Below are 27,405 nucleotides of genomic sequence, written 5' to 3' on the forward strand. Positions count from 1 at the left end.
AGATAGTTATAAATAACTTTATAGGCGCTAAAAAGAATGATTACGTGTCATATTTAATCTGAGATATACGTTTTAATGTTTATTTTAAAAATATCTTGACTTTTTTTAGCACATTAGGTTTTGGAGATTTTTTTTTTTGTTGTACTTTTGACCTATAAAGCTTGCGCAGTACAGATTTGACCAAATTATAGCAATGAAATTTCAGGAGAAAAGTCCACCTTTTGCTGAGCAGTTTACTTCCAGACCTGATTATAATATTGTCAACATTTTTTGCCCAGTGTAATTTGAGCAAAAAAAAAAAAAAATGTTGATTCCAAATTAATTTGAAGAGAATCAAACTGTAATGGAGCAAATACATCAATTGTAATTTCACAAAAAAAGTTTTTCAAGAATAAAATCATTATACCATGAACCTCTTTGTTTATTTGACAAGTGGGAATAAATGGCCATTTATTCTAAAAAAAATAATAATTTACAAGAATAAAGTTGTAATATTGCAATTTCATGAGAAATGGATAAAAGGAAAATTACTTTAAGAATAAAGTTGTAAGATCACGAGCATTTTTTTAAAGAATGAAGGCGTGTTATGAGCAAAAAAGTCATTCTACAAGAATAAAGTCGTAATATCAGAAAATTACACAAATCTTTAGAAATAGAAAATTTCCCACCTCAATAATCCAACTTCATTCCTGCAAAATGACAACTTTGTGTTTCTAATATGTCTGTGTAGCATTTTAATAAACATCTACACATTCATGATGTCATCCCATTGGATTTGAAATCAATTTGGCACATTCAAAAAGCAAAATTCATAATATGGAAATAAAATGCCAAGTTAACTAAGGAAAGAAAAATAAAGCTTTCAATAAATAAATTATCCGGTAGCACAATCTCTTTGCTCACTTGTCGTTTGGTTGGGGCTCCTCAAGGTCCGAGTGCTCCTCTGGTTGGTCCTCTTGGCCATCCCCGTCCGGGTCTGCTGATCCCGAAGTCACGGCCTTGGCTCCTTTCCTCGGAGGTAGTACGGAGAAGAATGCGTCCTGCCAGCTGCCTTTCTCCACATATGCCAGGATGATCTCGAACACTGACAGGGGAAAAAACACAAAGCATGCAAATCCTGACAAGACAAAACTAAGAAAGGGAGAACATTACAATACCGTGATTGACCGCCAGAACTTTGCGACTGTTCATCTGGACGAAGCTGTCGAGGGGAAGCTGGGCGTGACAGAGTCCCAGATTCTGGGCCCGCTCCATTGTTATTCCCTGCAAAGTCGGAACAGAGACAGAAATGAAGGTGGGCAGGGAAATGCACCTTGAGGAACACCTCGGATATTATCCGAGACAGCTTTTGCCGCATGCGATCCAGACCTTGTGATGATTGTGGTCCACCAGCCCGCCAATCACATACGCCTTTTTGGGATCCAGTTCTTTCAGCACGTTGGGGGAGTCTGACGTCAGGTAGACCACATCCTCCTTAGCCAATACTTCACTGTAGTGCTCCAATTTAATGTGGATATCCTGTGCAAACAAACATATATTTTTTGAGTGAAATTACAAATAAATACTATATAAAAAAAAAAAAAAAAAAATCCTGGAATGACTTCTTCTCATGAAACATCTATTTTTCGAGAAATATTCAGAAATGTCTATTACGTTTTTTGTCATAATATTGAAGAGGTGTGCTCACTTTCCAGTTGATCCATCCTTTGTCTTTTTCATCCATACTCTGTTTGAGTTGTCCTCCAAGGCTTGTCAGATAAAACTGGACAAGAGAAACAAAAAAGTTGTCTGTAGTCCTGAATTGGATAAAACACATCGTTTCCTTTGATGCATTCAGTGCAGCGTGTTTTTAATCATTTGAACCAATCGTTACAAACACGCTGGCTTTTTTTTTTTATTCAATGCCCCTTGTCTCTTCTGGAATAAAATCTGACAAAGCGAGCGGCAATCCACCTGGACTGGATGAGAGGCTCGTCTGTTTTCAGCATAGCATCTCTGGATCTGCTTGTGGAGCTTGTGCACATCCTGAGGAGAGATCAACTGAGAACTGGGACGGCGATGTTGGAATGGATCCAGTTTACCTTGGTTAACATGAGGTCGTCAAAACTGCAGTCCACTACCAGCCTGAGCGAGGTGGGCGTCACCTCTCGCCGTGGGCGCTTCTTGGCCCCGCGGTCTTCACCTTCATTCTCCTGATGATTGTTTTGCCTCTGGATCCGCCGCTGCTGCTTCCTCTCCTTGCGCTTCTGCCTGTACCACGACACGTCGTTAATCAGGCAGCAACATGATCTTTATGTAGGAGAAACTGAATCTGTAAAATTCAGTATTTGGTTTAATCCAGGTACAATTTCATTTAATTATTTATTGCGATTTATAATATGATAATAGATTGTCTCCTTACTTTCTCATCTCCCTCTCCTCCTCCCATTTTTGCTGTTTTAGAAGCTTCTTCCTTTGCCTTTTGGACAAAGGTTGCTTCCCAGTGGCTTCTTCGTCTTCTTTGTCAACCTCCACTATATTATTTTTGAGAACATTATGATTATTTGGGATTTTGTTGTCATCGGTCTTCACGCGGTCCTCATCATCCATTTGTTAATTTAAACGTTCTACCGCAAAACGCGCAAAGTAAACGACTCAGCAGAGTTACTATTTGATTATTTTAACACCTGCATAAAGAATAAAGTATGTTTAAATACAATCATGAATTCAACCAACGATTGTAATCAGAAGTAAATTATAACGCGTAAACAAGCACGTCAACGTTCATCTGAGTTTACACATGGCGGCGCGTAATTTTAACGTCATTTAAGTGCGCCTGGTGCGTTCAAATGCCTCCGTTCACCTTACCTTCGCTTTTTTTCAGCCATTTAAACGTCATTTAATCGACACTTTCTTTTGGTTATATTTACACTATTTCAATTACAAATTACATTAGTTTCAAAACTGCGTTTCAATTAAGGTTTAGTGTCTTAATGGGGGATGTCAAGAGTTTATGTTAGGATTCGGAGTTACTAAACCAAACTAGCTTTAGCCTTTTAAACATGGGTTAAGGGTGAAAATGATGGTTTCAAGGCTAATTTTGAGGTTTTCACCTTTTGTCTTTCTTTACATACTACCACGAATATATCGCCTTTTCTTTCCTTCCTTCCACTCTATCTGTGATACAAATTGTTTGCTCCATATTATCCTTACTTAGGATCGTCGTTCCTTCATGCATCCTTTCTTTTACACATCCTTCTTTCCTACAATTCCTAATTTTTGCCACCTTGTGACTTTGTTCTTATTATTGCAATATTTATAGACCTAGTCTAAAACAGTAAACAAAATCACGTTGATTCTTTTATTTTAATCACAATCACTTTAAATAGTTTATTTCTTACACCGTCTAAAACCTTTTTAAAAAACTGTCACTTTTATTTAAAAAAAGGAATACAATTTAAAGAATATTTAGTATTTATTTCTATTAAATTATTCGACTCTCCATACATATATAGGAATAGGACTGTACGTGTTTCGTTGTAATATAACTGATTTTAATATAGGAGTTTAACAGATTTTTGTTGGCAGTGTGCCGCGAGATTTTTTCCAATGAAAAGGTGTGCCGTGATTGAAAAAAGGTTGGGAAACACTGTTCTATCTTACCTTCCTACAGTCCTTCTTTCCATCATCCCTCCATTCCATTTAATTTTTTCATTCTTGAAGTCATGTGTATTATCTAACCTGGATGATGACATTTAGAAGTATTTTTCCCAATATTTCCATGTTAGTGTTCAGAAAAACACTTAAGCACACATCAGGAGTCATTGAGCAGTAAGAAGGAATGGAAAGGATGAAGTGTTGCTTAGTCAGCGAGGCGGCGGCCAACTTGAACACAACGCACTCACGCTTCTCTTATACAATCCACCAGTCACAGCTTGTATGTACTGGACAGTTGCCATGACGATAGACGCCATCAGTAGAAACAGGAAAATAATTGACCGTCCATCATCAAAAATCCTCACTATATTACACTTTTTAAAAATATTTTTTTTTTGCAATTGGTATTGAGGACACTTTGGATGCTTTTGCCATGTGTAACCATTTATGGGCTTAGTAGCTTCTTAAAAAGATCCCAGGGCTATGTAACTAACAAAAAACAGATGTTTTGATGCATCTTTTTATATTTAGAAACAATTGTTCTCGTCTGTCTAAAACTTTCCTTTTCCATATATGGTGTGGGTGCCTAAAAGTCTTCCAGTTAGATAAGAAATGATCCCATTGGGACTATTTGGGGGTTGCCAAATGTCTGCCCCCCCTCCTACAGAGAATGGAAAAATCATGCTGCTTCCCGTTTCTAACCAGATGCTTGGTGAGTAGCATGATAAGGAATGCTAGTATTCCCTTGAAATTATGTTCTTTTAATGTGTCACCCTCCAGAGATAGCTCACATGTATGACTGTATTAACGATAAACTAAATAACACATTTTTTTAGGTGCGTGGGGTATGCATAAAATAGCATATGACGAGAATGAAGTTGGAATTGTACCTCGGGGAAAAAGTTGTAATAATATCTGTGGAAAAAACGGGAAAAAATACGTTGCGACTCATGGGGTTAGTACGTTGTTAGGAAAAGCTGGCCATCGTCAATCCGGTCAAAACCAGCTAGAAAAGTTGAAGAATTCATGCCGATTTATGTATTTGTGTGCTTGTGTATTTTTAAACAAATAAAAATGTATTTCAATACCTTCAGATACGCGTTTCATTTGTTCCGTTACTACTACCACTAATTCTGCTACTGCTTCAACAACACATTAAGTTGCTGTCATATTAAAATCATTTTTCATAGCGATTAAAGAATTTAGGCCTAAAAGGATTGTTATATTATATGTCTACATGTGTTGCTGCATAGTATGTGTTTAAATCAACACTCAAATTGATGCTAACCATTAGCATGTCAATGTGATTTTCCATCACGTTAGCATGAAGCGGCAGTTTTGAACACAGCTTGTAATTATCTTTGTTTTCTGTGGGTCGGTTTGATATGTCAATCATATGCACAATTGTGATGTCGTAATGCAAGATCATGAGTTGGCATATATTTTTCCGCCTTTGGCTTGACTGAAGCGTTATTCGACGGCTTCCCGGTGCTGACCCAGTCACTCGTGTGTCAATCATTTTTTAGTTTTTTTTTAGATTACGTTGAGCAGAAAGAATGAATTTGGTTGTTAGCAAAACAAAAAAGATCTGGAATGATCTAGATGTTAGACTATTCCCACAATTTGGGTATTAGTAAGCATCAAAGTATTTTTGTTCATTGTTATGGCATTGATCATAGCAAAGGGCGCACTTTCCCCTTCTAGGGACAGTGACTTTCCAGCATACCAGAAGTGTGTGTGTGTGTGTTTTGTTAGCAGCGAGGAGAAAACACCAAAGTGACTTTTTCCACTCACTAAATAGAAAGGAGGAAGACGTGGGCGGACGTGTCAATGTGTCAGTGTACGAAAAGGAAGCCTTTCCAGACAGTGCCAAATGACATCATCATCACAAATAACCTCTGTGTGCACAAGCGAGGGGGGTGAGGCTTCAGACCAGACCACGACTTCGTGCGTATGCGTGGGTGTGCAATGCCTATAAAAGTAAAGGAACTCCCCGAGTCATTTACATTCAAGCAGTAGCCGCAGTAAAGCAGACAGCCTAGTAGACGACAGCCACAAGGTAAGAATTTATTTCGAAATTGTTTGCTGGCTTCATTTTTTTTTTTATCCTGCAATGCTTGTCCATTCAAAGAGATTTTCTTTTGTGTTTGAAAACTTGGGCGTGAATTTGAAGGGGGAAAAGCTGCAAGGAGAAAAATTGTAAGAATAAGAAAAAAGGCAATATTGTTACATGAGAAAAAGTTGGAATGTTATTAGAAAATGACATGTTGATCGCGTAATGAAAAAAAATGCAATTTTGCAATTTTTCTAGAAGAAAATGGGAATTTTACAAGAAAAGTAGTAAAGTTGTAAGAATGGATTGCAACGCAACATGAAAAAGGCTAGAAAAAAAGTAATTTTCATATCGACAAATGTTATGGGTAAAATAATTGCATGAGGGGGGAAAAAGGAAAAATACTGAAAAATAGAAGTTGGAAGCCACATAATGAAGAAATGTCAACTTTTGCAATTTGCTCCGCAATGTTTGCGCAACAGTGACTGGTTACGCAAACACAACCAGGCTGAAAGGTCAGCGGCCATAAAGTGCACTTGTCTGCTGTCTCAGACGGCAAACATGTGTGAACACGTGGAAACTTTACCGGAACGGTTGTCATCACTTCAAAAGATGAATTACCATTTTCCATCTTTGAACAATACAGTCGCAAATCGTAATGTCACGAGCCATTTTTCGGAATTTAATTCTCATCAATATTGATGAGAACCAAAACAGAATTGTACCAAAAATATTTCTGAGAATAAAATTGTTATTCTAAAAGAAAAATGTTAGGAGGGGAAAAAAAAAAGATATCCTAAGAGTAAGGTTCAGCTGTTCATTCTGACAAAATCTTTTCTTCGGCAGGATGTTTTGCAAGTACGTAAGCGTTATGCTGATGCTGGCCGTGAGCGGAGAAGTCGTGATGGGCTCTCTGCAGGATAAGCAGAGCGACTTGGGTTTGAAGGTCTTCGGCCACCTGGCCGGAGCTTCGTCCCATCAAAATGTGATTTTCTCCCCGTACGGCGTTTCCTCTGTCTTGGCGATGGCGCAGCTCGGCGCCGCGGGGAACACTCGCAAGGCCATGACCACCGCCATGGGATTTTCCCTGCAAGGTGACGCCCAGAACATTCATCCATTCATCTTTATTTGGATCAAATATTGTCACAATCTTTATTTGGAACTTTTGTGAAAATTCCAATGAAAAATATCTCTCTTGCAGAACGAGGAATGTCTCGACAGCAGCGCTTGCTGCAGCGCGACCTCCATTCTGAGGAAGGCTTAGAGATGGCCAGTGGAGTCATGGTGGAGAGGAAGATGAGCCTGGAGAAGGGATACCGCCAGGCCCTGTCCAAGGCCTTCAGGAGTCACCCGCACCAAGTGGACTTCACCAGGCCTGACCAAGCGGTGGACATCATCAATGCCTGGGTCTCCGACCACACTGCAGGTACTGAAAAGTCAAAGTATTACAACCGTCCGTTCAGGAATCAAACCTTTTTATAACGTTGCGGCTGATTTTTGCAGGGGCAATTCCCGAGTTCCTGTCTCGGGGATCTCTGAGCGACGAGACTCGCCTGGTGCTTCTCAACGCCCTCCACTTCCAGGGACTCTGGAAGGTTCCCTTCGACCCCAAGCTGACACACGAGAGGATGTTTCACTGCGCTAACGGCAGCGCCGTACCCATTCATATGATGACACTCACCAACCGCTTCAACTACGGTAATGTCAAAACAGCAGAGAAAAAATTACTTGAGTATTTGTATTTCTTAGTTTACAAATATCTCCGACTGCATCCACAGGGGAGTTTGTGACCGGCAGCGGCGTGGACTATGACGTGGTGGAGATCCCATACGAGAGCGACTCACTGAGCATGCTGCTGGTCTCGCCCTTTGAAGCCGACGTGCCGCTGAGCACGCTTACCGATGACCTGAGTAGCCAGCGGATCCGGCAGTGGAGAGCCGAGCTAAGGAGCGTTCGGAGACAGTTAACCATGCCGAGGTATTATTTCCGACTGTGAGAAATCAAGTTGCCGTTTTACAGAAATAAAATCATTTTCATGTCAGGGGGGAAAAAAAAACAACGTGTCAGGTTGCGAGAAAAATCATCTTTTTACGGATTTTTTTAAAAAATAATTATTTATAAATGTATAAATACAAAATAAATATATGATTAATAATTAATGAAATAATTGGAATGAATACAAATTAATTTCTAATATAATAAATAATTTTTGCTCTTTTTTTCCCAGCTTCTTAGCGTAGAACAAGAAGATGTAATGTTTGTTGCTGTTTGCAGGTTTACGTTGAACTCTGAGGTGAACTTGAAGGCTGCACTCGTCAGCATGGGCCTGGGCAACATGTTCAATCTGGCCACTGCCGATTTCTCCCGCATGACAAGTGAGTCAAACTACAAAACACATTTGACCAGATTGTCCCACAATTGAAAGTATGAAATGAACATTCACTGTCATTAATGGATAGAGAAGTCAAAGATCCATTATTTTAACTGGACTGGCACTTATTTGAGCAGACCTCTGTATTTTTGCAACTACAGTGTATTTAACGGCTGATTCTTTCCTTTAGCTGACGAGAAGCTATGCGTGTCCAAGGTCCTGCAGACGGTCAAATTTGAGGTCAACGAGCAAGGAACAAAAGGAGCCGCGGCCACAGGTAATGCATTACTTCAATTGCAAATGGGAGAGGTGTTTATTTGTAAACGTTTAAAGATGCACACATTACGGGGCAACCGCATAGGATTACTCATTTTACTCGATAAAATAAATGATCACGTAAGAATAATGTCATTGTGGGAATAACATAATTGACAAAAATGGTACGAAGATGAAATGGTAATTTTACAAAAAAAAAATGGTCACGTTACAATAAATAAGCCCTGACGTATTTGACAAATTATGAGAATAATGTTGCAATTTTGTGTAAACAATTTTGCATTTGTGTGTTTTTTCAGCCGCTGTGCTGTTTTCCCGAATGGCAGTTGAGGAGCTCACTTTGGATCGGCCTTTTCTCTTCTTGATCCAGCACAAACAAACGGGAGCCATTTTGTTCATGGGCCAGTTTAATCATCCCGCTTAAGAAGCCAATAGAACTACTTCCACTGTGCCCGACTACTGCTGGACACCAGAAGAGAAATTTTCAAAACCAGGACTTTACTGACATGAATGACACTGTTGCACTTGCTTTTTCGACTCATTTTCATTCGTTGTCTTGTCGCCATGCTATTTGTATTTATATTGTATTTATTAAAAGATTTATATTCTGTTTTAACTTCCTTTTTTGTGAATTTTGAAAAGTCAATCATTGCAGCCTAAGCCACATTATTTTTCACCAGGAAATTCGAAAATTAACACTTATTAATGAAAAAAGTGGTAACAGTACAAAAGTATTTTTTTAAATATATATTTAAAATAGTGGTAGCATTATGAGAATACAGTATATGGTTAGAAAAATACTTTATGAGTTTCAAGAATATAACGCAATTTTTATGAGAATAGTAAACTGCAAGAATAAAGTTTTTATTATATATGGAATAGAAGTGTTAATGTTCAGAGCTTTGGTATTTTGGACAACAAAAAATGATGAGAATAAACTTGTTCATGAATTAATTAATAACCAATAATTGTTTGCAATAAAAGTCATACTGTTATGAGAATAAAGTTGTAAATCAACATTTTTAAAATGTGGCAACGTATGAAAAATCCTAATTTTATTTTTAGTGAGAAAAGTTGTAGGCTAATACTTGGTTTAAGAAATGGCCACGCCATGTCCCATTGTGCCAAACCTCTAAAGATTTATTCATAATTTTTATTTTAGATTGCTTCTTTTGAAACATGGGTGTTGTTGATTCGGGCAATCAAAATGAAGGGGAGAAAAAAAAAAGATGATGTGCACTTCCGCCGACTATCAAACAAAATCCCGCCCTTGCACTCGTTCCACCAATCAGGAAGCGACTTCCGCCAGGTGGCCCGGGCTACGCCTGGATAAAAACCTCGGCAGGTGAAATAGCGTTCCGAGTATTTTCGGTCGGGGCGCTAACCGCGGCATCAGACCGAGGAGTCACAGCCGGCAATTTCAGCAAACAGCAGTATGACCGACGCCGAAATTGATACGCAGAGCGCTCCACCTTTGACCACTGTGGAAGACAAGCCACAAGTGGAGAGGAAAGTTTTAGGTGAATCTGCGCGCGTGTGTGTGCGTGTTGATTGACTAATCACGGCGTGAGTGAGCTCACCTGCATAGCCATTTTTGTAGTCCTATTGTCATGTGCATTTTGGGGGGTACTTGCTGTGCCATGTTGAATGCTCAAGTGCAATTTTTTTTACAGTGTAATTCACCAGTTAAATTAAAATGTGTGTAAATACGCAAGTACTGCTTATTTAGCTTTTTTTAAATTTAGAACTTGGATAAGATTTATTATGATTATGTCAAAGCTACTTAGTGAAATCAATGGAAGAGGAGAAAAAGCTCAATAGGATCTGTGAAAATTTCTTAAAGATGTCCACTTGGCTGTTATGACCAATCTTTGAGGCAACTTGTGCTGTTGATGATTGTGAGAGTCCTCTTGGTCTCAAGATGTCAAAATGTGAACAGGATGAAGATGTTTAAAGTCAAAGTGAGAACCACTGACTGGATTGTATTTAATGATTAGTACAGAGATTCAGTTAAAAAAAAATTCAATGGATGGCATAATGCTTTTTGTTTTCTTTTTATGACATTGTGGCCCTTCCCAGTGACCTGCTGTGCACTTGATTTCAAAGTCTTGCTGTTAATGATTGTCTCGTACACACATCTCAATCAATGGGTCATTCCCAAGTACTTTGCTACCGTGCTAGTTGTTAGCATTATTAGTTTTGTGTGTAGATTTTGGTGACTGCTTTTAATCAAATGCTTAAATTGTTTCAGCCACCTTGGTACAAGGGACAGTGAAGTGGTTCAATGTACGCAACGGATATGGCTTCATAAACAGGTATGTTTTTCTTTTGTGACTCATGAGCAATATCATAAATGGAGGTTGATGGTGATTTGTTTTTTTTTCCTCAGAAATGATACCAAGGAAGATGTGTTTGTTCATCAGGTAACACGAGGTGAACGTTTGGTGTCGGCCGACGTCTTTCGGTGATGCTTGTTGTATTTTCTCAGACTGCAATCAAGAAAAACAACCCGAGGAAGTTCCTCCGGAGTGTTGGCGACGGCGAGGTGGTCGAGTTTGACGTGATCGAGGCTATCAAGGTAAGCTCTAACCCCAAAAAATTTATTGATATTTAAAAAATATATATATATCTACCCATTATATATATTTTATTTATTTTTGTGTCTTCCTTCCTTAGGGTTCAGAAGCAGCCAACGTGACGGGTCCCGGCGGGGTGCCGGTGAAGGGTAGCCGCTACGCGCCCAACAAGCGGCGCTTCCGGCGGCGGTTCTTCCCACGTGTTGCCGACAAACCAGCAGACGGTCAGCCCCCCGACGGCGACGAGGAGGGACGCGTCGACGATGGCAAACCCCAACAGCAGCGCCCTAGACCTCGGCGACCGCAGCCACAACAAAATGTAAAATGTTGACCGGAAATTGCTTGACCAAGTTTCTTAGTCTTGTTTGTTTAGTGCTAATCATCATATCGAGTTAGCATGTCTGCATTTTCATAAAGTATTTATTTGGTACCTGGTAACCATTAGCAGGTTGAGCCTGGTGAGCCAAAAACCTCAGGAGATGAAACACAAAGACCACCACGACGTCGGTTCTGGCGACCATACCGACGGTAACGTGGCATGTTTGTGTTTTATTTTTTTCTGGCGCTTTGATTATTGATGCATTTTTTATCTCGCCGCTTCCAGACCGTTCCGTCCACGAGTTACTTTGGCGCAGCCCAAAGAGGAAAATCATAAGCAGCAACAACAGGCGAGTGCACACGAGGAGCAAACCGAGTCGTCAGAAAACAACACAGATGCCGCCGAGGTCCAGAAGCAGCAGCGTCAGTCCAGACGCCGCCGGCAGAGGAACTCGGAGTCCTCGGTCTCCAAAGTGAGCTGGCGTCAAGTAAATGCCGTGTTTTGTTGGGTGCTTACGGGAATTGAGCTTCCGCTCCGCCGTAGAACGGTACTGAGAAGTCTGCCTCGGAACCCGGCACCCCTCCCCAGACAGCCAAGGAAGACGTGAAGGCTAAATCTCCAAAGGGCTCCCAAAAGAGCTCGCCCAAATCACCAGAGGTGAGACGTAAAGTAAACCACCGGCCATTATTGAGGGTGACTACTTTTTGACTTGCAGCAGGACGCCGACACAAATGTACCGGCACCGACGGAGTGACACTTAGGAGTGGACAGTCGAGGGACCCTCGGGACAAGGTGGGATTTTTTTTTTTTTTTTTTTTTGTCCAGGTCCATCATGCTACACACATTTCAATAGCCTCAGCAAATTATTGCTGACTAACACATTTCCCCAACTGTTTTTGAAAGATCCACGGGTTGGAGGACTGGCCCCATTTGAGAACGCATGTCTCCCCTCCTTGCACCCCGCGCCCCCCCCCCCCCTCAACCTGCGTCACCCCCTCGAAACACCGCTGCCCCGCCCTCACCTTACTTCATAGGCAAAGAAAGGACATGTGTATTTTCATCTTTAAAAGGGGCATTAAAAAGGGAAATGAATAAAAAAAAAAATGCATGTTCCAATTTAAAAAAAAAAAAAATCTCTTTTCTTTAAAATGATGCATCAAGTAGTTACTTCAGGAACTAGCCTTGATTTTTATTTAACTTTTTAATTTAGTTAAAGAGGGGAGAAGAAAGCAGGTGCATTACGGGGCTGGGATTAGTTACCACCTGACAATTCTTAAAGCCTCCCTTCGTTATCCTCGTTTGAGGGGGAATTATTAATGAAAAGACTTTGTTTTACTAATGAATTTTTTTTTCATCATGGAGGGGATAATGTGCAATGTGAAAGTCAATGTGAATAAAACCATGTTTGCAATTCTGACAGCTTAGTCCGCTTCATTATTGTCATTTCTGTTTACATTATGAGGACAGCAAATGTACACAAATGTCACACTTTCAAATAAATTCATTTATATCAACACAAGAGGTATTGCTGGAATACTACATTTCCTATTAGTATGAAAAGAATCCAAAATTCAGCCGATGTATTTAACAAGGATGTGCATTTGGCTAAATTTCATATCTGGTAGTGGCCATTGGGACAAATGGCTAAGACTGATTTGTATGACTGCCAGGAATTTGCCTGCACGCTACCACAAAAAGGCTTTTTTTTTTTTTTTTGTAATCTGACAGTTCTTGTACCTTTTCAGGCTTTATCAAACTTTGTCCCCTCGTGCTGACAAGTCACTTTTATAATTAAGAGTTAAAACTGGATGAAACTTTTGAGATGTCTCAAAACTTATTTTTGAAAAATTCCGAAGTATCATTAAAGTGCAAAAATTCCAATGAGTGGAATTAGAAGTATGTGTAATGCGTATTTCCCGGAAATAATTGTTAAAATACTTTTCTCAAAACACTACACACAGATTATAAACAGAACAAAAACCCCGGCAAAGAAATGAAAAATGTCCAGTTCTCAATTAATGCTCTCGTCCCCCAAGTAGTCCAGTTCCGTGCCGGTCTTGTTGAGCTCCATATCCATGTCCATCATAGCGTCGGCCGAGGCGTGGTGAAAGTTGGCGGAAATCTGGTCGAAGGTTTTGCCCCGCGTCTCGGGCACGCGGAAGAAGGTATAGATGAGGAAAAAGAGCAGCAGCGCGGCAAAGATCAGGAACACATATGGACCGCACAGCTCCTGTGGGCGGGGACAATTAATTGAACAGTTCACGATCCAAATCATACCATCTGTATGCTTTGAATGGACATGTTATATATTTGGACCATGAAGCCTTTTTTTTTTTTTATAATTGTGTGACATGGTATGCTTTGGATCATGCTTTTTTTTTTTTGTACTCACAGCAATATACTGGAAGCTCATGCCAATAATGAAATTAGCAGTCCAGTTTGAGCATCCCGCCACAGCCATGGCGGCCGGCCTGGGACCCTGCGAGAACAGCTCGGCGACAAAGAACCAAGGGATCGGACCCGGACCCACCTCGAAGAAGGCCACGAAGCCGAAGATGGATAACATGCTGACGTAGCTCATGGCCGGGACAGTTTCCTATGAGGAGTGGGAAGGAGAAGTGTTAGGAAGTAGCTCCGGATGGATTGGAATGCTGGGGTGGCAAACTGACCAATAAGGCGAGAGCTACGGTCATGATCACAGCGCAGACGCACATGCCGCCCAATCCCAGCATGTGGAGCGTCCTCCGGCCCGTCCGCTCAACTAGGAAGAGCTGTCAAAAAAAATTTACACTGAATTTTACACATAATATTTTTTCTTTTCAGGTCTTTGCAAATGTATCCAACATAAATGAAACTAAGGTTATGTTTGCTTCCAACTGACCGAGACCACGGTGAAAGCGCAGTTCACAACTCCGGCTCCAATGGTGGCGTACACTGGACTTTGGACTCCGGCCTTGGTGAAGATGCTGGTGGAGTAGTAGAAAATCTGCACGGAAGTGGGCGAAAAACATCACAGGATTGATTTTGTTCACGTGCCGTTGACGCCTTACCGCGTTGATCCCGGAGAGCTGCTGGGAGAGCTGCAGCAGGATGGAAATGACTATCGGCTGGCGATGCAACTGCGAGCGGAACAACTCCGGGATAGACACCTTCCGCTCCATGTCCATCCTCCTCTTCTCCTCCTTCATCTCCGCCAACAGGTCGCCAACCTCCTGGCGGCCCGTCAACCTCCTCAGGCCTGCAAACCCGACACAGGAACGTTACTTCAGCTCCTACTGGTCAACCACGTGTGTTTGTTTACTAACAGAGATGAGCAGGAAGGAGAACAAGACAATGAGGTGGAAGAAAAGGAGAATCAGAGAAAAAAAAGGGAAGATGAAGAAAGATACAGGGAGAGGATGGTGATGAAGAGATGAAAGAATAGAAGGAAGATGCAGAAGAAGAGGAGCAACTCTAGTAGGAAGATGGAGTGGAACCTTGATCGTGGCTCACCTCTCTTGGCGTGGTGCTCCTGACATCGGACGATGTAGAGGAAGCGTGGACTTTCGGGACAGAAAGGAAGCAGCGCCATCTGGAGGACAGTTGGCAGCACTGTCAGCCCCATCAAGACGGGCCACAGCTCCTCACTTCCCAGCAGTTGCTCCAAGCCCAGAATCTGAAAGGAGGCGCCGTAAAATCAGTGACTGTTCCACGAATGTCCTTCTTTGGAAAAATCATCAGCCATCTCACCTGCGCCAGGAGAATCCCCGTCACAATGCCCAACTGATGCAAAGTGCCCAGTGCCCCGCGCAGACCGGTGGGCGCAATCTCGCCCACGTACATGGGGGTCAACCCGGACGCCAGCCCTAAAGGCGAAAAAATAAAACGTGGCGTCAAATGCGGTGGTGGCAGGAGAAGCAAAGCACATCAGGGCGGGCGCTGACCGCTGTAGGCGCCGATCACGAAGCGTCCGATAATCATCATTTCGAAGGAGCGACACAGCTTGGATAGGCCCATCAGGCTCCCACCCAGGAAGGCCAGCACGTTGTTGACGAGCATGGCTTTTCTCCTGCAAACAGGCACTTTGGATTTATCAAAATTGCGCTTCGTCCAAATAAAAGTTTTCTAAAATAACCCATTACTGATTAATTCATATTAACTTACAAAAAAATATTTTAAAATGTCCGCTTCGCCGTTCCAATTATTTTTTTTTAATGCAGCTAACTGGCGTTATGATGTAAATGTCAGCAGATTTTGATTTTTGGCTATCTTCAAGTGGGCACACTTAACAACGCAGATGTGCGTCCACCATGTTAAGACTAGTTTGCTCCATATGAACAGAGCCGCCTTGATTGGCTATGATTGAAGTCCTCTGTGAGCACTCCTACAGTGGCGCAGCCCTCCCTCTGTGAAATTACATCACACAGGAGTCACGCCGGTGGCGGCCGGTAAAGTTTCATGTAGCGTTCCCTTACCTGCCTAGCCACTCAGAAACAAAGCCAACGCAGAAGGAGGAGAGCATGCCTCCGATGGAAAAGATGGCCACCGACAAAGACCACAGGGACGTGAGGGTCCCCGGTGGGATGGCTTGCCCGTAGCGATGCACCCATGTGGCATTGTAGTCCCTCTCGATGATCTGAGCACATGACAACATCAAGTCAGGAGCCCGCACACCCCCCGCGCCAATGCTTGTGTTCAACAGTAAATATCAAGGCCCCTATTTTGGTTTTGCTTGTCAGCTGGTGTTTCCGTGACGTTCAAGGTGAAACAGGGCACGTGACTCACTGTGACAACCACGAGGTTTCACTTCAATTGATGAACGGCCGAATGTCAGGAAGGGGTGCTCTCGCTCATACCTGCTGAGGTGCATTGATGACGCCAATGTTGTATCCAAACTCTAAAGATCCCAGGACAGCAGTGAACACTGATAGGGCGAGGGTTCCAGTCACCGTCTGCAACACGCACACACGCGCGAATGTTGACATATATAAATATAACCCAGATATTCCCATCTGGCTACAATACAGGCACCTGTTTCCACGGTGACAGACATGGCACCTCTTATGTTATGTTTTGAATAAATGGGACTGCCCACAAAGTCAAAAATATAATAATAATAATGACAACAACAATGATAATAGAAATGTACTTTTTCAGACAATAGGATTCCATTGTATGAAAAAATACCCAAATATATTTTCCATAATTCACACATAATTTTACAATATGAATTAAAACAAAATATAGACATAAGATAATGAACCTAAAACAATTAGTTTGATATAAAAGAAACCAGTGAAGTGATTAAAATATAGACATGGTTTAAATGTTAATTATTACTATAGTTTAACGGGTTTATATTTATAAATATGAAAATAAATATTGGAAAATTTGAGAAAATATTAAATTGTAAAGTAGTTCTAGCATTTTCAAATACATGTAACTAAATATGTAAAAGCTTTTATAGTCATTATCACATTGTTATTTATAAGCAAATTAAAGTACACACCACTAAGGTTCAATAACATCTCTCTAAATGGTGTATGTTTTTCACAAAATGTGTTATGATAATCAATTTAAAAATATATACTGCAGGGTAACTGATATTTTGTATTAAAATTATATATACTTTTTTTTAACAAAAATAACAGTAATATTTTTAAATTAAAAAAAAGAATACTTCCACCCAAAATTATAAGCAGTATAAATATTTATAATTAATCATATTAAAATCAAACTTGACTGATATTTTCTACGAGGGAAACAATTTTAACTAAATTATAATAATTTAGCGGAGACAGCATAGATAGTTGACATTGTTTGTGCAGGAAGCAGTCAAGCGAGGTGACCTCAAGGTCAAACCACAGAACCAAACCTTAAGTGTTTTGCTTCCGGAGGCTGGACTTTTTCAACAAAGACACTCTAAAAGCCTTTCATCTCCATGATGATCGGCGGCTCGTCCGAAACCCCAGCGAGCGCACCTCCCGAGGCCACTGACCTCTCCTCCCAATTGCTGAAAGCCGGCCGGCATGACTTTTGGCAGCTTCGTCCGTCAAGCTCCACCAGAGAGAGAGCACGCCCGGCAGCTCCCCTCTTGGACTTCAAGCTTGGAGACAAAACGCGATCCGATCCAAAAGGCAAACACGGCCCGTCCTGCCTTTCAGCAACACTGTCCGCTGTCCACGGCTGGCCTGTAAAGTGACACCAAGCACAACCACGTGCACGCCTCTATCCAAAGTAGAGGGGGGGAGGGGGGGAGGGGTGGTTGTTGGTGCTGGGATTGACGAGGATTGGGGGGTGGTTGAAGCTTGAAGAAGGTCAAAAAAGCAAAGCGAGCTTTCCAGCTCTTCCATTAAAAGCTTTTATGAAAGAGGGGCTCGTCTCCGATCCTCTCATTGCCATTGTCTGTACTGCCCACAACCCATACATGGATATCTATTTTAGGGTACATACCGAAAGGTTGCCCCCCCCCCATCCACCCCACCACCAACACACAACACACAACAAAGCTGCAGGAGAACAGGTGGGTCCTAAATTTGGGCATGAGTTTTATGGTACAGAGACCTATTGGTTCATTGATAAGGTACGCATCTCTGTAAAACCAAATGTGATTATCCTGTTGTTCTGATGTCATAGAGTAGATCAATACTGTTTTGAAATGGATAATGTACAGCAGGGGTTTTCAACTGGTTTAGTCCAAAGACCACCACTAAAATCAAGAAGCAACTCGGGGACCACTGCTTCGGCAAAATATTATTTTATTTTGCACCAAAGGAGGATAGACTTATACAGGCAATTTATTTGCATCTGTATGTGTATTTTGGGAATCTCAGCTACATTTGACATCATTTGGATGGGTAAATGATTCACAAAATTATCTGGAAAACAAATCAAATCTGAATAATAAATACATTTCATTTTTAAAAATGTCAAATCATTTTCCATTTCCAATTTCGCGGTCCACCTGCAATACCGCCCTGACCACTGGAGGCCCGCGGTTGACCATCCCTGATGTACAGTATACATATATATTCGAGATATCAATGTTCTATCAACTTCTTCGAACAACATCCAAACAACATAAAAACACATTTGGTTTTATTTTTATTGCAAGAAGTGATGATGTCTATCTCCCATAATCTGGTGTATTTGTCCAGTAACGCACACGATAAACACGGTGATATTAAGAAAAACCAAATATTGTTTTTTGTTCTTCGCGTTGTTTGGATTTTGTTTGGTAAAGTAATGGAAAAATAATGAGCATATTTGATATATATTATAAGCATATGGAAATTAATCAAATATATTTCGTAATTAATTGATACCGCCATGTTTTGTTATCAATACAGCATGCGTGCTGAAACCACGTGACATTCGCAAGTCACATGACTGTCATCGGTCCACATTGGAAGACATTCTCCTGAAAATATCTGCTGTGGCTAGTGTGGTACCGATCAACCATATCCGGCCCCTCATTTGACACTTGGGTGTGTCTTTTTTTTGTTTAAAATCATGTTGCGGTTAAATAGAGTCACATGATCCACCGGCAGGTGCTGCGCGTCGACTGCCGGTGAACTTTGTGTGGTGCTTGTGGTTCTGCACGAATGGTATGTAAAATGGAATAATATATTACTTGATGTGTTGGAGGTGTATCTGTCATCAAGAGCCAAATTTTATTATTAAACCCACAGATTCATAGCTGAGGTTGTATTAAGAAAAAGTAATTAATAATTAACAAATATTACTTGTCATAATTTTTTTTTTAATTGTTCTTATCTATTTATTTGAGCCAAAATGGCGACCTTACTGTATTGTTCCCGATGGACTTTTGGATTTGTGCTTAGAATGTTTTGGCTTAGCGACAACACAAATCAGCCATTTTAGTTCAAAGCTACAATGTCATTTATTTTTTGTACTCTTCTACTTAACGAGATCCCGATAATGCTGTGAAAGCTGACATTTTATTACCCCCTCAACCACCTCACATCCACTTGGATGCTAATGCCAATGCTAAGTGACAGCTGTAAAATAAATCAAGAGGAGCAAGCTCACTTCCTCTCCTCTTAAAGGGCTTGTAAACATTAATTTTCTTACTTACTTGACATAATTTTAATGAGTACATACATAAATTATGTAAAAGTCTATACAGTATGATTATAGTAATAATGTTTTTACTTCTACATGAATATCTATTTTCGGCCACCATTTTATAATGTGGTCTCCAAAAGAAACAGTATCCTCTCAAGTCCTGTAGTTACACTCCGATACTGTGCCAAATATAGCACCTGTGTATGTAAACAGAAACCCCCGCCCTAGAATTCAAATGGTAGAGTCCTATCCGTTTAATATCATGTCTGGTGTTGAACCTTTCAAATAATTTTTAAATGGCAGTGGAAATATTTTTCCCCCGAGAATGCAAATGGTAGTCCCATTTTGCTTTGTCATTCCTCGTAATGCTAAAAATTAGCTAACATACTGTACCTAAGACTTGTTTTTCCATGTTTAACTCAAATGGAAATGTTCTCCCCTTCTCACAGAATGCAAATGGTAGAATCTCGTCCGTCTAATTTCACCATTTGGTAAACCTCGACTATTTGTGGGGAATAAAGACGTCCTACTAACCCTGAAAAAGTGAGAGCCCACCTGTAGACTCTCTGTAACTTGCACTAACAACTCAGCTAAATTAGCTTCTACACAATGAGAGGTCTGACTTGAACAAACTTCCCTGACACCAATGTCTACTTTGGTATTTGTTCGGACTTCGGGACTATCTTCGGGTAGTAACCCAAAGAGCCCCTTGGCCATCAGGGCATAGTAGATTCCTAAACACACAGATGAGTTTCACAACTTAGTGCCTCAGTAAACTGCAGCATCGTGGTTGGACTCGCTTTCATTTACGGGACAGATGTCACGTTATAAATGAGCGACGTATCCCCGGAAAAGGCCGACGCACTTGAGGCATTCATGATGTCACCCGCCACATATGTTCCTGTTGACAAAGGAGTGATTAATTTAGTCAGATTTTGCCTGTAGTGCTTGAGAACAACGTGGACGGATGAGTTAATTTTGAGGAAGGCCTCTGATTGGTTCACATCTTAGAGTATCATGTGGCCCAGACAGGGGTTAATAATGTCTCGCCGCCTTTTTATACTCTTCCGTGTCAGCTGGAATGGAGTAGGGGGTGTTTAGTGCGCCACATCGTCTGCAGCAGCAGCACCCCGTGGTGCTCTTTCTCTCTGCGCTGAAGCTATGAAGACTGAGCGAAGCCACGCGGTGACTCCTCCGCCGCCGCAGCCCCCGACCCTCCGGGAGGTGACAGATCTCCTTCAAATTGTAGATTCCGACGGGAAGTCGAGCGAGTTTGACCCTTGGAAGCAGGAGCTTGAAGACGTGGGTCAACAAATGTCCGATTTGGGGATTGAAACGGATTCCGACGAGTACGAGGACGAGGACGAGGACGACGTGACCGTGGTAACCGAGGATGAGTCGCATTACATCACCACGCACGCCATCCGGCTCTCGGAGCTGTCCGACGGCCACGACGGAGACTCGGACCCGGGTGCCGGTTCCTCCTCCTCGTCCACGTGGGACGCGGAGGATGGCCAGCAGGTGTTCTTTGTGGATTACGCCTCGTTTGACTGCAATGGAGTACTGATGATGAAGAGGGAGGGTGAGGCTGCAATTACTAGTCTGCACGAAAGCGATCCGTCCTCACAGTTTAGCGCTTGTGGCCAGGGTGGCGGACAGGTCCACCTGTCAATCAAAACCACTTCCCGGGCTATAAATGACCCGATCCAAGAAAATACTGTTTATCATGCCAAAGACGCCAGAGATACGAGCCCCTCGGCAGCGGGGGGAGTGGATGGGAACATTGAGGTGCTGCGTGATAGGGCGAAGGGTCTCATTCCGGCACCGGGCGGCAAATTGAGCGCAAAGGAAAGCGCTGAGTATTCCAGTTGTGCTTCCAGCGAGCTCGACGACGCTGACAAGGAGGTGCGCAACTTGACGGCCAAAGCCTTCAAGAGCCTGGCTTATCCTTACTTGGATGCCATCAACTTCAGCACTTCAACCAGTGAGTCTTCCACATCAGAGCGTGGGATCAACAGATGGTCCACTTTTGTTGACCTGAAGTACTCCAACGTGAGCCAGAGTCTTGTTTCCCAATCAACAGCTGAAAGGGGGGGAAGTAACAGTGACTTTACCGAGCAGCTGAATGGAAATGAAGCTCATCAAAGTGCGTCGTCCACTAAGAAAATCGAACTAATGAGGAATTTTGGTCAAGAACACAACGGGGTGATACACCTCACAGAAACCCTGAAGTTTCGCTGCAACGTAAAATCGGGAATGTCCACCGGAGAAAGACGCGCTAACGTCGCTCCAAACCCCACGGGAGCGGGATCACATTCCACGGATGAGATTACCGTTAACAGTTTGCAAGGAGGCAGGGGCAGAGGAGCCACTGCTAAGTCGAAAAGCATGGAGGACACTCACAAGAAAGCCATCTTCGCGTCCAGCGTCATTCAGAATGTGCTTTCCAAAAAGATGCAGTTTGAGCAAGAGCGCCGGATGGAAAGGGGGGAGGTGAGGGAGCCCCACCACAAGGGGGACTGCCACAGGGGCAAAGGACTGCAAAGACAGAGCTCCAAACCCTCTGAGAGCAACTCTGACAGCGCAGAGGACTTGTCTGATAGTATGGATTGCGGCTCGAGACGGGACTCTCTGGTGCGAGACACTCCGTCGGAGGCGCCGGCGAAAGCAATGGATGCTATAAGGGGTGCAATGGAAGCGTCCAAAGGGACTTTGCTTCGGAGCCAAAATAGCGCCTTCAGAAGCTGGAGGAATGAGCAGCTAGAGTTTCCACAGGATCATAAAAACCATAAAACCCCAGAAGAGACGCCAACCCCTGAGGGAATGGGGGTTCGCTACTCACCGAGCGGAGGAGGCAAACTGACTAAAATGTCACATTTGTTTGTGCCAAACATCCAACGTGTGGCCAGTGGCGGGGAGCTGGATAAGGCGTCCCAGCTTGGATCCGACCACACTTTAAACATACCGGAGTCCCGTGTGAGTGTCGCAGCATCCAAATCCCCAGAAATTAAAATTAATCTCCAGAGCTGTCACACGGCCAATTCCATCAAGACCGATGACTCCAAAGGCCAGGGGGTCCTGGCTGCAGGTTTGAAGGGTGAGTCCTCGGATAAAGTGCCTCATTTTATGATTCGGGACATCCGAGATGGAAAAGGGAAGCTTCAGACGCCCATACACCAAGTTAGAGATGTCCGTAAATTGGTTAAAAGCTCCTATCACTTTGTTTCATTGGATCATAAATCCGATTTCGCCACCGCCGACAGCCACCAAGACCATCGATATCCTACATCTGTTTCCCCCATTGTGATAAAATGCCAGTCAGTAAATACAAACAGCAGCAAAGGTGACTTATCTGAAGATACGTCGTCTCCAGAGGGCAATCAAAGTTTGTCAATGCAAAGAGTGACAGGGAAAGTGTCCCCGCGGATCATAGAACATCCCTCGGAGGAGATGAGTTTAAGAATGGAAAGCACATTGGCTTCGAAGAAAGAACAAATGTTTGAGGTCACTGATAAGCAACAAATGTCAAACCAGGTGGCTTTGAAAAAGCTCCAGGCAGCAGTGAAAACAATGGAGCAGCTTTATGTGTTTGACAAAAATGAATGGAAAAGGAAAAACCAGCCACGGCCCCTGATGGACAGCCATGTCCTCTCATTGATTGCAAGTGAGGAGAACAGTGAGGAGGAAGCACTGAGAGGCTCAGTGGTGGAGAACATAGCAAGAAAGGATTCTAACTTGAACAAGACGCCACCAACAGTTGAGAGCTGGCTAAGGACGACTGGCGACCAAGACGATGCCCTTAAAGCCAGGTCGGTGGCCGCGAGTGTCAATTCCAGCCTCAAGGCGTCTGCTGGCATCACCATGGGTCTTACCGCGAAGACTCTGCAGCCCAACAATGCCACGCCTGTGTCTTACAACACTAAAACCTTTGCCCCCAAGTCGGCAAAATTACCCACGTCCTTGAAAGTCTGTCCGACAAAGACATGCGGCGAGTCAAAAGAAATTCTGGCCACGGAGCAGAGCTCTGACTATGAGAACTACCTGACCATTCCGGTCAAGTCTCAGGCCAGCGGCAGTAAAGAAGGCTTGTCCGTGTTTAGCGGCCAGTCCCGCCCAACTTGTCTTCCCTTGCACATCCCGGCATCAGGCACTAAAGGTCAGGAGGAGCAGTCCCAGAGAAGCTCCAACACTGCTATGGCAACCCACCCGACCGATGTCCCCCCAGCGACTATTTTTCACTCCATGCCACCGGGTATGTCCACAAATCAGCCCCAGGTATACTGTATCTCCCCTGCCATCACGCCTGCACCTGTGCTAGATCCATTCCAGACCACACAGAGGAAGATGCTCCTGGATCCCACCAGTGGAAACTACTACCTGGTAGACACCCCGGTTCAACCCTCCACACGACGCCTCTTTGACCCAGAAACGGGCCAGTATGTGGAGGTTCCCATGCCCCAACCTCCCATGACCCCCCTTTCCATGCCAATTTCCCCTATGGCCCTGGGTGCTGCCGCGTACGGACACACCTACATGATCTACCCCGGTTTCATGACGTCGCCCCCCGTGATTTCGACTCGGACGCTGGTGCAGCCGCAGGTGCTGATGGACAGCGGGGAGAAGGCGCCACCCCACCAGTCCGAGGGTATGTACATGGAGACGCCATCCTACATGACTACTGGAAATGCCACTTCCATGACACCGAACGTGGTCAGCATCGCCAGACCACAGCAAGGCATCCTCGGTGGCAAGCAGCCGGTCATCAGCATCACGTCGCAGCAGGGTCCGCGGATCATTGCCCCGCCCTCGTTTGACGGCACCACCATGAGCTTTGTGGTTGAGCATAGGTGAAAAGGAGGTGAGCCCCCCCCCCCTAGTCATATCAATTTGAGTCTACAAAAAGGGCCACATTCATTTATAATACACTTCCTGAGAAACCCTAAGCGAGTATCCTAAATTTGATTAAGTTGCAAGGTAGCAGAGTTGGTTGGTAGGCATGTAAACATGTTGATGGGTAGTTAGATAAGTAAGCCAGAAAGAAAGCGTGACAGAAGCGAAAGGACCCAAGGGCAGCCTTAGACCAACTGGGCTGCCTTCAGCTGCTGCTGAATGTCAAGAAGCCGCTTAGGCGGGTTGCGGCAGGTTCAGCGGGCTTTTTATAGGAGACAGCGAGAGTGACAAGTCAAATTCTCACAGCTTCCGATCAACACCAATTATATAAACACAGCATGTGACGTGGGAGCTGCCCTTTCTTGTCAGACCTGCATAGAGAGGGGCAGAATGTTATTTTTGTTTGGGCCAAACATATCCTGAAACATTGGTTAGGTAGGTAGTTATGTAGGTCTGGTGTAGAAGTAAGCAAGTTGCTCACGCCAAGAAGGTAGAAAGCACAGATTTTGCATCGTCATGACTAAAATTACAAATTGTCTCCACTTTTTTTAAAAATTGTGATATTTCTAGCAATTTTTGCTGCCATTCATCTTTTTAGACTATTTGAACAGTTTTTACTAGTCTCTGATTTCAAAACTAGTTATTCATAAAAAATAAAAAAAAGAGTTTGACACCTCAAAAGGTAAATTGCGCATGAAGGTGGGTAGGTTGCTCACTTAGTTAAGTCCTTTTGTTTACAGCGCTTGACTTGTTTTTGCTTGTGTTTTCCAAGCAGGCTGGAAGACGTGTGTGGCCGCCATTTTACACTTCTGGATTGGACTGCTTTAGTTTCAATGTCACATCTTTTTATAGGAATGAATGTATAGTAACTTGTATTTTATATTACTATTATTGTTTTTACAGGGTGACGCTGCAAATGGATCCGAGTTAAATGATATGTTCATATGCATATGCTGCCTCATATGTATTCTATATGAAAGGGAAATGTAGGTGGAAAGAGGAAGATTTTGTTTTAATTTTGATAGTAAGGCAAGCTAGGGTGGTTTGAGAACGGTGATGTTGAAAGGGAAAAAATGTGAAGGAAATATTGTAAGTCAAATACATATTTTGTTTTCTCAACTCATATTTGCACATTGGCAATTGATCTGGAAAAGCACTTCAATAAATGTTTTTTCTCCCCCTCTTTCCTTTTACTTCAGTGTGTAAGTCAGTTATTTCAACGTAGCCATTTTGCTGTCTGACTCATCGTAAAAAGTATGACAGATTAGATTAGATATAACTATCTTTACGATATTATATACATATATTAAATTATATTATTATTTAATTATAGAGTTTATGTTAATCATTAAACAATAAGAATTAATATAGTCAGATATATTAATTAGATTATATATACATCTGTACTGAAAGGGAGAGTATGTAGAGTTGATTTATTATTTAAATTAGTTTTAATCTTACCAAAATCTAAGTATTCCACGCAAGAAAAAAATTGGTTGACGCTGCGAGCAGGGTTCGAACCTGCGCGGGAAGATCCCATTGGATTTCAAGTCCAACGCCTTAACCACTCGGCCATCGCAGCTGCCATACAACGGGTCTACTCTTGCTTTATGTAATACAACAAAGTCTTGCGTAAATCACTTCCGACAGTATTCTACTAGGTAAAAAAATGTATATTCTATATTCTGTCTTTTTGTAGTACGAAATTTTAATCCACGGTCGTGCCTCTTTTCGTCCGACAGATGTCAGCCCACCCACGAGGGATTTTCGTTAAGACGATGAAAGTCAAAAGGCTTTCACTCGCGTGTGATAAGTCAATGGATTTTTTTTATTTTTTATAAAATACCTGCATAAGAAACACTTTCAAGACACGATTGAACATTGAATGCATGAAAATTGATTTGTTGTCGTTACCCGGAACCTCCGGAGTGGCATTATGGTTGCCCCTTAAAGTGCCTGTTGTAAACTATTATGCTCATCACATATTCTTCCGCGCTTTTCAGCGCCCGTGTTACTTACGTTTATAACACACAAATCAGGGCCATACTGTATATTTCAAGTTTACATTCAGTCACGTTTTACGTGTGTAATGGTGACTAATTGACAAAACCAAGCTGCATTTTAACGCATCTGAAGCGGCGAGAAACGCGAGTAACCACCGGGAGTGGGACTTTTATTGAAGAGAACATGATTAAGGTGAACTGCTTCTGGTGTATATTTACGCGACGACGGCCAGCAAGAAAGGAAGAAGGTAAACTAATGACATCACAGTTGTGCTTATTTACATTATTAGTAAGTTGACTAGTTAATGTTCTTGTTGGGCAATGCCGCAAGAGACGAATGCCCCAACTTCGCCAAAAGCTCTTCTGCGCATGCGCAAATTGGTCGCCTGTCGTAAGCCACTACGGCATGTCCGCGCGGACAAATTTGAAAAATAAAAAACTATATACATAGTTTCCCATAGTTTTTGTTCAATATGTTCATCACATTCACGCGCCAATAAAACAAATAAGTATACATACATTTAGAGGGTGATAAACTGCTGCTACTTTTAATACACACGTTTTTTAAATAAAAATTTGTATTTATAAAATTCTATCTCCAGATTTGTAACAACTTCTGATTTTACACCAAAGATTTGTCTCTTAATTGTCACAGATTAATAATTCCTAAAAATTGCCCTAACCCTAACCTTGTTCTTTTAAAAATTGAAAGAATTCAAATGTGGTAACATTTTATTGGCTCATATCCCAACATTTCAGTATTCCTAAATGCGTAGTTTTGACTCAAGCCAAAATGGGTAGTTCATCAATCGCACTCATTTGAGCAATTGTCATTCTATAAGTACTATAATTATTTTCCTTTTAAGTCTCACATTTAATACTTTTGAACATAAAACAATGTTCATTTCCTCTTTCACTTGATTCTACAGCAATTCAATTCAGCATCAGCTCTTCAATCATCCACCCTAATTTCAACATAAATTGCTTTTTTTAAAAATTCACATTCTTCTTATCCTCATTACCGTAAAAGTGTGGTACTCGTGTAACACTATTACAGTAGTTTTGCCTGATTCATGTTTACGAAGAGGTTATCACTTGATGCCGAAAGTCCATTCATGGTTGATAAAGGTGCTTTTTATCGCAAGAAAATATGTGGGATTACCCTATGAGTCACTCCCTTGGAGACACTAAATGTTATTGTGTTGCTGGTACCA

The 27,405-nt window shown here is 42.2% G+C and overlaps 5 protein-coding genes and 1 non-coding gene across 9 annotated transcripts; 3 read left to right on the forward strand and 3 right to left on the reverse strand.

Moving 5' to 3' along the window:
* Positions 1 to 397: 397 nt before the first annotated feature.
* Positions 398 to 2,811, reverse strand: trmt10a (tRNA methyltransferase 10A). The gene is made up of 7 exons (XM_049761791.2): positions 2,402 to 2,811; positions 2,082 to 2,250; positions 1,954 to 2,025; positions 1,688 to 1,762; positions 1,369 to 1,518; positions 1,158 to 1,263; positions 398 to 1,084 (listed from the first exon to the last, which is right to left on the reverse strand). The coding sequence occupies exons 1-7, from the start codon at positions 2,587 to 2,589 to the stop codon at positions 900 to 902; spliced, it is 945 nt and encodes a 314-aa protein (XP_049617748.1). The 5' UTR covers positions 2,590 to 2,811; the 3' UTR covers positions 398 to 899.
* Positions 2,812 to 5,530: 2,719 nt separating this feature from the next.
* Positions 5,531 to 8,946, forward strand: serpine1 (serpin peptidase inhibitor, clade E (nexin, plasminogen activator inhibitor type 1), member 1). The gene is made up of 8 exons (XM_049761717.2): positions 5,531 to 5,695; positions 6,536 to 6,783; positions 6,891 to 7,115; positions 7,193 to 7,387; positions 7,468 to 7,666; positions 7,964 to 8,064; positions 8,251 to 8,337; positions 8,636 to 8,946. The coding sequence occupies exons 2-8, from the start codon at positions 6,537 to 6,539 to the stop codon at positions 8,758 to 8,760; spliced, it is 1,179 nt and encodes a 392-aa protein (XP_049617674.1). The 5' UTR covers positions 5,531 to 5,695; position 6,536; the 3' UTR covers positions 8,761 to 8,946.
* A 716-nt stretch (positions 8,947 to 9,662) lies between these two features.
* On the forward strand, positions 9,663 to 12,648 carry LOC125992755 (Y-box-binding protein 2-A-like). 3 transcript variants are annotated; one of them, XM_049761820.2, is made up of 10 exons: positions 9,663 to 9,856; positions 10,588 to 10,651; positions 10,726 to 10,759; positions 10,825 to 10,914; positions 11,013 to 11,231; positions 11,358 to 11,440; positions 11,517 to 11,703; positions 11,775 to 11,888; positions 11,950 to 12,023; positions 12,135 to 12,648. In XM_049761820.2, the coding sequence occupies exons 1-9, from the start codon at positions 9,772 to 9,774 to the stop codon at positions 11,983 to 11,985; spliced, it is 912 nt and encodes a 303-aa protein (XP_049617777.1). In that variant the 5' UTR covers positions 9,663 to 9,771; the 3' UTR covers positions 11,986 to 12,023; positions 12,135 to 12,648. The 3 variants fall into 3 exon arrangements, with proteins under 3 accessions (XP_049617777.1, XP_049617770.1, XP_049617766.1); XM_049761813.2 differs by having other exon boundaries at positions 11,361 to 11,440; positions 11,947 to 12,023; XM_049761809.2 differs by having other exon boundaries at positions 9,664 to 9,856; positions 11,947 to 12,023.
* Positions 12,649 to 12,720: 72 nt separating this feature from the next.
* Positions 12,721 to 17,472, reverse strand: LOC125992377 (solute carrier family 2, facilitated glucose transporter member 4). The gene is made up of 11 exons (XM_049761340.2): positions 17,209 to 17,472; positions 16,067 to 16,162; positions 15,686 to 15,846; positions 15,155 to 15,279; positions 14,961 to 15,076; positions 14,724 to 14,886; positions 14,282 to 14,469; positions 14,113 to 14,217; positions 13,901 to 14,002; positions 13,624 to 13,827; positions 12,721 to 13,461 (listed from the first exon to the last, which is right to left on the reverse strand). Exons 1-11 carry the CDS (start codon positions 17,239 to 17,241, stop codon positions 13,243 to 13,245), a joined length of 1,512 nt encoding a protein of 503 aa, XP_049617297.1. The 5' UTR covers positions 17,242 to 17,472; the 3' UTR covers positions 12,721 to 13,242.
* Positions 17,473 to 19,034: 1,562 nt separating this feature from the next.
* On the forward strand, positions 19,035 to 25,381 carry c1h4orf54 (chromosome 1 C4orf54 homolog). 2 transcript variants are annotated; one of them, XM_049760228.2, is made up of 2 exons: positions 19,035 to 24,156; positions 24,961 to 25,381. In XM_049760228.2, the coding sequence occupies exon 1, from the start codon at positions 20,460 to 20,462 to the stop codon at positions 24,147 to 24,149; it is 3,690 nt and encodes a 1,229-aa protein (XP_049616185.1). In that variant the 5' UTR covers positions 19,035 to 20,459; the 3' UTR covers positions 24,150 to 24,156; positions 24,961 to 25,381. The 2 variants fall into 2 exon arrangements, with proteins under 2 accessions (XP_049616185.1, XP_049616184.1); XM_049760227.2 differs by having other exon boundaries at positions 24,964 to 25,381.
* Positions 25,382 to 25,688: 307 nt separating this feature from the next.
* trnas-uga (transfer RNA serine (anticodon UGA)) lies at positions 25,689 to 25,770 on the reverse strand. Its single transcript has one exon. It is a non-coding gene; the product is annotated as a tRNA-Ser (tRNA).
* Between the last annotated feature and the right edge of the window lie 1,635 nt (positions 25,771 to 27,405).

Source organism: Syngnathus scovelli, chromosome 1 (assembly GCF_024217435.2).
Source record: "Syngnathus scovelli strain Florida chromosome 1, RoL_Ssco_1.2, whole genome shotgun sequence".
Lineage (NCBI taxonomy): Eukaryota > Metazoa > Chordata > Actinopteri > Syngnathiformes > Syngnathidae > Syngnathus > Syngnathus scovelli.

Coding starts and splice junctions, on each gene's coding strand:
- LOC125992377 (XM_049761340.2), bottom strand. CDS start 17,241: ATGCCGGCCGGCTTTCAGCAATTGGGAGGAGAG. Junction 14,218..14,281: donor AGCTCTCCGGGATCAACGCG/GTAAGGCGTCAA, acceptor ACTTCCGTGCAG/ATTTTCTACTACTCCACCAG. Junction 13,462..13,623: donor TGAGCTTCCAGTATATTGCT/GTGAGTACAAAA, acceptor CCCCGCCCACAG/GAGCTGTGCGGTCCATATGT.
- LOC125992755 (XM_049761809.2), top strand. CDS start 9,772: ATGACCGACGCCGAAATTGATACGCAGAGCGCTCCACCTTTGACCACT. Junction 11,232..11,357: donor GACCGCAGCCACAACAAAAT/GTAAAATGTTGA, acceptor GGTAACCATTAG/CAGGTTGAGCCTGGTGAGCC. Junction 11,889..11,946: donor GCTCGCCCAAATCACCAGAG/GTGAGACGTAAA, acceptor TTTGACTTGCAG/CAGGACGCCGACACAAATGT.
- c1h4orf54 (XM_049760228.2), top strand. CDS start 20,460: ATGAAGACTGAGCGAAGCCACGCGGTGACTCCTCCGCCGCCGCAGCCC.
- trmt10a (XM_049761791.2), bottom strand. CDS start 2,589: ATGGATGATGAGGACCGCGTGAAGACCGATGACAACAAAATCCCAAAT. Junction 2,251..2,401: donor GAGGAGAGGGAGATGAGAAA/GTAAGGAGACAA, acceptor GTCGTGGTACAG/GCAGAAGCGCAAGGAGAGGA. Junction 2,026..2,081: donor ACGACCTCATGTTAACCAAG/GTAAACTGGATC, acceptor ATCTCTCCTCAG/GATGTGCACAAGCTCCACAA.
- serpine1 (XM_049761717.2), top strand. CDS start 6,537: ATGTTTTGCAAGTACGTAAGCGTTATGCTGATGCTGGCCGTGAGCGGA. Junction 7,388..7,467: donor CACCAACCGCTTCAACTACG/GTAATGTCAAAA, acceptor CTGCATCCACAG/GGGAGTTTGTGACCGGCAGC. Junction 8,065..8,250: donor CGATTTCTCCCGCATGACAA/GTGAGTCAAACT, acceptor TCTTTCCTTTAG/CTGACGAGAAGCTATGCGTG.